Source organism: Schistocerca gregaria, chromosome 2 (assembly GCF_023897955.1).
Source record: "Schistocerca gregaria isolate iqSchGreg1 chromosome 2, iqSchGreg1.2, whole genome shotgun sequence".
In the NCBI taxonomy this organism is placed as follows: Eukaryota; Metazoa; Arthropoda; class Insecta; order Orthoptera; family Acrididae; genus Schistocerca; species Schistocerca gregaria.
This window is the reverse complement of record NC_064921.1, coordinates 610916357-610924235: the sequence shown is the minus strand read 5'-3', so window position 1 is coordinate 610924235 and position 7879 is coordinate 610916357. Positions and strand designations below refer to the sequence as shown.

The 7879-nt window shown below is 35.7% G+C and overlaps 1 protein-coding gene across 1 annotated transcript; it reads left to right on the top strand.

The window, feature by feature from the left end:
* The first annotated feature begins 501 nt into the window (after nt 1-501).
* LOC126335898 (uncharacterized) lies at nt 502-1327 on the top strand. Its single transcript, XM_049999370.1, has 2 exons — nt 502-941; nt 1084-1327. The coding sequence occupies exons 1-2, from the start codon at nt 502-504 to the stop codon at nt 1325-1327; spliced, it is 684 nt and encodes a 227-aa protein (XP_049855327.1).
* The last annotated feature ends 6552 nt before the right edge of the window (nt 1328-7879 follow it).

Sequence of the window (7879 nt, the reverse complement as noted above, 5' to 3'; positions counted from 1 at the left end):
TAATTAGCCTGGATGTCACAAGAATGTTCATTTGCTGGAGATTTCTCTGTGTTTCCCACAATGTTTTTATTGTTTGTATAATGGACAATATATTGGTTTCCATTCACTGCCAATACCTAAACCCACAATGCCAGCAGAACTAGTCAAAGAAGACTGAATCCTAAGCGAAAGGAATATAGACACCTGCAGACAGCTGTTAGCTAAGGAAACACAGAATGCAGTATATGAGCATGGAAGTGCATATGAAAAGTTCAACAGATTTATGTAAATATTTAGCAAGTAATATGAAACTGCATTCCCAATAAAGAAACATAGACTCAGGTCTAATAATTGAAACAAATCTTGGGTAACAACTGGAACAAAGATCTCAAGCAAGAAAAAGAGAAACTATATGATATTATAAAGACACAACAGGTAGGAGATGAGATCAATTTCACATTTATTACAGAAAATACAAGACAGTACTTAAAAAAGTTGTCAGGGAAGCAAAAATGAAGGCAAATGATGTATAATTCCATCTGCTGGAAACAAGAACAAAGCCATGTGGAAAATTGTGAACAACAGATAGGTGATGTCACTACCATAAATGACAATATTATGCTTTGTCAAGATGGAGAGAAAATAACAGAGCCAAGAAAAGTATCAAATACCTTCAACAGCTATTTTGCAAACATAAGTGGACAACTAATCAGTAAGATTACTCCAAGGAACCAAAATACAACAGAATCACCACTTAAGATCAACAGCTCAGCTACGTCATTCTATCTGTACAAGAGCAACAGTTCAGCTACCTCACTCTATATGTACCCAATGAATGAAGAAGAAGAGATCATGGCCATCATAAAAACCTTACAAATGAAACAGTCATCAGGTGTAGATGGTGTATGGGCTAAAATAATAAAAATATGTAATGAAAAAATTGTAAAATCACTAAGATATTCGTGCAGTAGTTCACTGGCATTATGGACTTCCCTTCTTGTCTAAAAACTGCAGAATTGAAACCAATCTACAAAAGTGGAAACACAGAAGAAATTAGCAATTACAGGCCAATTGCACTACCGTCTGGATTTTCAAAAATTCTAGAGAAAGTTTTCCATTTATGGAAAAATATCAAATCCTATCCACAGCAGAACACAGTTTCAGGAAGAACCACTCAATCAACAGTGCTATCTATGAATTCCTAAGTGAAATTTACCAGAAGGTGAACAGTGGCAATTATATCACTGGTGTATGCCATGACTTGTCAAAAGCATTTGATATTATAAATCATGAAGAACTCGTACAGAAATTAAATCAACTAGGCATCAGAGACACACGTAATGACTGAATCAGGTCATACCTTTGCAGACAGAAACAAACAATGGAAACACAACACACTGACTGCTGCTAAATTTCAAACCATTACTCAGGTTACCAAGACATGAAATATGGTGTTCCCCAAGGATCGGTACTGGGACCAGTGCTGTTCCTGCTACATGTACATGGCCTACAAACAAAGATACAGTGTGAAAGTGCTTACCAGTTTGCTGAAAACACAAGCTTTCTCATTACTGAAAAATCAGAATACCTGCTACAAGAAAACATAACAAGACAATTGATAGCATAGCAGAATACTTCACATACGATACCTTAATCATAAATGAACGAAAAATTGTAGCAGTCAACTTCCATAATATCAAGGAAAATGTTCCACAAACTATAAATATCCAGTTGTCAAACAAATCTGTAAATAGAGTTGACCTGATGAAGTTTCTCGGGCTGTGGATCCAGGATAATGACAGAAAGTCATACTGACAATCTCGGCAAAAAATTGAACATACTGCTATGTGATGAGGAACCTTGAAAGATATTGTAGTAAACACTGTCTAAAAAGTGTGACTATGCAAGTGTCCAATCAGTGCTGAAGTATTGAGTCATTTTCTGGGGAGCTTCTCCAAACACTATCAAGCTCTTTACAATGCAAAAAAGAATCATAAGAATCATAGACTGTGCTAAACACAGAAAACCTTGCAAGCCACTCTTCAGAAAACTGCAAATCCTCCCTCCTCCATTCCTTCATATATTTGATACCACAGCATTCATACAGCAGTATGCGATTGAAAATCCAGCACTCTTCCTCAAAAACAAAGATGTACACACACACACACAACCCAAGGCAAAAAAAATTATCTCCATATGCATCATACAAACACTTAACCTCTACCAAAATGGATTTCTACACCTTGGAAAAAAGATATTCATGAAACTACCATGTAACATACAATCAATAAACAACACAGCAGGGTTCAAAGTTGCAGTAAAGGTGTATGTAATTAATCACTGCTTCTACAGTCTGAAAGATTATTTTGATAAGTAACATTATAAACACTGAACAAATACAGATAATGTACTAATAATAAGTAGTGTAACCATAAGAGATTAATGATATTAAAATGATAGAAACTGTGTTGCATTAAATGACGTCCAACATCTGATATACATACTATTTACCAAAAAGGTCTCATGGACAAATAAATAAATAAAATAACAAAAGCCATGCTTCTCCTTTGTTCATTATAGCCTTTTTGGCATCATCATCCCATTTTTCCAATCCTTTCTGCCAATGGAATTTTACTTTTTTGACAAAGCTCTGAATGACATCTCCTCTTAGAAGGTGTTGGAGAGCCTCCTATTCTTCCTTTGAGCTCTCTGTTATTGCTGATATTTTCACTAATTCATCAAATCATCTTAGCATAACCAAAGTATACAGGTTTCTCTCAAAATGCTTACATGGAAGAGACGTTCTTTATTCATTGACAGTTTCTTGTACTTGTTTTTATGCCACCTTGGTCTTATTCATACTGGGTTTGCTAGAAGGTAGTGATCAGGACTGTGAAGCACTCTTTCATCCAATACCATATCAGCCATTTTGTTATTACAAAGAATATTCTGTTATTAAACTAAGGTTCCTGGATTTGCTAGGTAATTTGTGGCTAGCTTTATGTTTGGACATTGTGTTCATAATCATACAGCAAAATCATTTAATCGGTAACCACTACTGTTGTGAGTTTCTTCCTGGTGAGGGTCTACATAATGCTCAACTTTGCTATCATCCATGTGAGCATTAAAGTCACCCACTATTATGATCTTATTGGAACTATAAGCTTTTAAAATTATCTTCTGTAAATAACAATAGAACAGTTCAGTAATCCTTTCACTGCAATAAGTGTAGCAATTGCTTGATGACCTGAACCATTTCTGTACCAACAGCATGACACCAGCAATTTTTTTTTTTTTTTTTTTTTTTTTTTTTTTTTTAATCGGCTCCACTGTAGAACTGTAAGTAATTTGGAGCCTCATGTGGAACTTGTAATTTAAGTTTGGTTTACAGAACTTCAGAGATTTAAATCCCTCCCACCCCACACCCTCCATTCTCTCTCTCTCTCTCTCTCTCTCTCTCTCTCTCTCTCTCTCTCTCTGTCTCTCTCTCTCTCTTTCTTTTTTCTCTCATGTTGTTGTTGTTGTGGTCTTCTGTCCTGAGACTGATTTGATGCCGCTCTCCATGGTACTCTATCCTGTGCAAGCTTCTTCATGTCCCAGTACCTACTGCAGCCTACATCCTTCTGAATCTGATTAGTGTATTCATCCCTTAGTCTCCTTCTACGATTTTTACCCTCCACGCTGCCCTCCAGTACTAAATTGGTGATCCCTTGATGCCTCAGAACATGCCCTAACAACCGATCCCTTCTTCTAGTCAAGTTGTGCAACAAACTCCTCTTCTCCCCAATTCTGATCAATACCTCCTCATTAGTTATGTGATTTACCCATCTAATCTTCAGCATTCTTCTGTAGCACCACATTTCAAAAGCTTCTATTCTCTTCTTGTCTAAACTATTTATCGTCCATATTTCACTTCCATACATGGCTACACTCCATACAAATACTTTCAGTAACGGCTTCCTAACACTTAAATCAATACTTGATGTTAACAAACTTCTCTTCGGCAGAAACACTTTCTTTACCATTGCCAGTCTACATTTTATATCCTCTCTACTTCGACCTTCATCAATTATTTTGCTCCCCAAATAGTAAAACTCCTTTACTATGTTAAGTGTCTCATTTCCTAATCTAATTCCCTCAGCATCACCCGACTTAATTTGACTACATTCCATTATCCTTGTTTTGCTTTTGTTGATGTTCATCTTATACGCTCCTTTCAAGACACTGTCTATTCCGTTCAACTGCTCTTCCAAGTCCTTTGCTGTTTCTGGCAGTTTTTCTCTCAGTATTTAGAATATACCACTTTTTCTTTGCATTATCCTTTATCTGAGGCTGAGTCATCAAACAAGATGGTCAGTCCAATTATTTTAACCTTCAAAGCATGAAGTTATGTCCATCCAATTGGTTGCTGGCTCACAGGAAGTCCAATTGGTTGCTGGCTCACAGGAAGCAGGTCCAGTGATGGGTCTGCCACCTTATAGCTTCTGGACCAGCCTTGCAGATTATTCCATCCACTCTTAACATAGGGAACTGACGCTGTTGGTAGTCACCTCTAACCTAGAAACAGATGCTACCTGGTGGGTTTGAGGAAATTCTTCCACTTTACCCTCATTGGGAGGCAAGGTCTTCTTCCACCTTCAGAACAGTTGATTATCTTCACCTGTAACACTGTCAAAAGATTCTTGCAAGGTACTACCAGTCAGGCCAGCTGGACCAAAGTTTTTCAAGAAGTGTTACTCCTCTATTGCTCACTCTTTATCCTGGTTTGTGACAAGGAGAGCTTGTTTCACAGTGTTGGGTCCAGGTTAATAATAATAAGAATAATATAATAATGTTCTTTGTGTGTGTCGGTCTTCTCCTTAAAAAAAGGACAGGTGTACACTCGCACACACACACACACACACACACATATCCATCCGCACATACACAGACACAAGCAGACATATTTAAAGGCAAAGACTCTTTGCCTTTAAATATGTCTGCTTGTGTCTGTGTATGTGCGGATGGATATGTGTGTGTGTGTGTGTGTGTGTGTGTGTGTGTGTGTGTGTGTGTGTGTGTGCGAGTGTACACCTGTCCTTTTTTTCCCCTAAGGGAAGTCTTTCCGCTCCCGGGACTGGAATGACTCCTTACCCTCTCCCTTAAAACCCACATCCTTTCGTCTTTCCCTCTCCTTCCTGAAGAAGCAACCATCGGTTGCGAAAGCTAGTAATTCTGTGTGTGTGTTTGTGTGTTTTGTTCATGTGCCTGTCTGCCGGCGCTTTCCCGCTTGGTAAGTCTTGGAATCTTTGTTTTTAATAATATAGTGACAAACACTGTAAATTCAGGCTAAACATATTCAATTCAAAGATAGCAATTACAACTACCTTAATTTTTGTCTGAAGATCAAATTTTATTTTATATTATTGTATTCATTAGGTTGTAATGTATTTGTCAGAATTAGGTTTTTCCAGTTTCTTTGTACAATAGAAGCTCAATTTTTGATATATATTTACATGAAAGAAACAAACATGGGAAAGAGTACCAGTAACATGTCGAGAGAAGAACGTCATCTTTAATGAAGTAGCTGATATGAAGAAGCAGCAAGTTTCAGTTTTCATCTGAATATAAGTGTAATTCATTTATTTTTTTTAAAGCTTTATAATATCAAATGCAAATAGACAATCTTTTTTCTGGTTATAAAATGGCTCAGAAATGTGTAAAATGCAAAATTTCATACTGTGCATACTATGTTTTACATTAAAAAACTTAATGATTTTTTAAATGTTTTAGGCAATCTGGGTCATGAGAATGTGGTTCTGATCATTGATCTTGCTGTGCTCCTGATACAAAGCTCTCTGGACTGACATTCTAGATGCAAGAAATAGTCGGTGTTTGTATTTCCATAGAAACTACAATTTATGGTCACATTCCATGACTGGGTAAACCATGTATTTGCTTTTTGTTTTGATAATCATGTATTGTTACAAGGGTATCAGCAATGATGGTTTCTGTTCTCTCAGTATATTCACTTAATGTTCATACTAGGGTTGAAATTTAAACATCACATTGAACTATACACAGATTCTTAACATTTATTGTAATTGTAAATGACTACACTGACACTTTTCCATTTTCATAGTGCAACTGTTAAAGGCAGTTCAATAATAGTTTGACTGTGTCTTGTTTCTTGAAGGATGTATGAGCATGGCATGAAGTGTAAAACATTTTTGATTATGTGATTTTTAAACTTTAGTTGGCATTGCTTTGTCTAAATTGTTTCAAAGAACTAAACATTCTAACATTTCTATCATTGTATATATTTGAGACCATTATGAGTGCATTATGTGACCACACAAAACTTGAGACTAATGAGACTGTTCATACACTCAACACAAGGAACAGGAAACAACTGCAGTGTATTCCACATAGACTTAAGGTTTTCAGAAAAGGACCCAAATACTCTGGCATCAAGTTAATACAAGCAATGCCAAATCAATTACAAGACCTCAAAATTGAGAAAATGTTCCCCACAACTCTACAAAAAAGTTTCCTATACAAGGAGAATTTTATAGAGTAGCTGGCTACGTTAGCAAACAGTGATCAAAAGTTCATCCTGTGAGTGATAAATCTCACGCATCATAAAAAGAACTAGCAGCAGAAATAAGTGTTGAAGAAATTAACTATAATTAGGAACTAGTGATGTCTGATACAAGCTAATTATATCTCACAAAATTTTTATTTTTTATCATTAGTATTATTATTTTATGTATCACATATATAAGGCATTTTGTACCATGTAATATTATGAATATAGTGCATCATAAGTCATTATGTGTTATGTAATATTATATATGACGGGCTTATTTCAATAGTGGTACAAGTCCATTTTTGTTCATATTGAGATACAGAGTTCTACAGTTAAATGAGTGCTGAAAAATCTGCAGTTGAGATACCAGAAATATTCAAGCATATGGCTTCTTGCTAGAGATGAACCTTTCTTTCTGTTTGTTTGGTTAATTAATTTCAGAAGCATTATAGACAGAAAAGTGGAGATAATGGACTTATACCACTATTGAAATAAGCCCTTCATATATACTGTGAAAGCTCCTATGTATATTTAATGTGTAAGCTATTTTATATACTTTTGTATTTCATATTATCTAGATTGTATGCCTAATGACCTGTCCTATGTTAAAAGTACATACCTGTACAAAAGGTAATTAAGGGGACCGATAAAAATCACAATCACAATCTTCCTTATTTCACAGAGAACAACATCATCATTGATGTAACTTGTCAGCTCTGATTTTACAGCTGTGAATAGTTTTTAACCACCTCTAGCCTTGTTTCCATTTGGCCACTTAACTCTTTGCCTGTAGAGAATTATTTTGCACTGCCTGTGTTACTCAATAATGAAATGAATGATGGTATAATTTATTCATGTTTATAGCTTCGCTAAAGAAGTTAATTGAACTAAATCCATATGACAATATGAGCTTAGTCTGTTGCTGTGCTGTTATTGTATATTGTGACACATTCCTAATAGCTATAATACAAGAAAGGAGTGATCACTTTAGTCTATAACCTCTTCAGTCCATGGGCACACATATGTGTACCTCGACAATTCATCCTATACAGTTAATAAATGGCTTTTTTTCCAATCCATGACCTGTATCACACATTTGTGTAGGTTGCATAGTTTTAGTCTTTCCTGCTAGATCACATTACATTTTGCTTGCAGTGTCAGTTTATAATGCTGTGAGAATATTCCTCACCAGAATGGCAAAGAATGCCTCTAAATGTAGTTATGAAGGGTATACTTCATGCACAAGAATCATGTATGAGAAGTGAAATATAAATTTGTGTGTACTTAACAATCACTGCTTCTTGAAATTCCATGAACAAAAAGCTTAATATG

What these genes read in the sequence shown, in the direction of transcription:
- LOC126335898 (XM_049999370.1), top strand. Translation starts at nt 502, where the DNA reads ATGATGTATAATTCCATCTGCTGGAAACAAGAACAAAGCCATGTGGAA. An exon ending in GTAAAATCACTAAGATATTC is followed by an intron (nt 942 to 1,083) that starts GTGCAGTAGTTC and finishes CAAAAATTCTAG; the next exon opens with AGAAAGTTTTCCATTTATGG.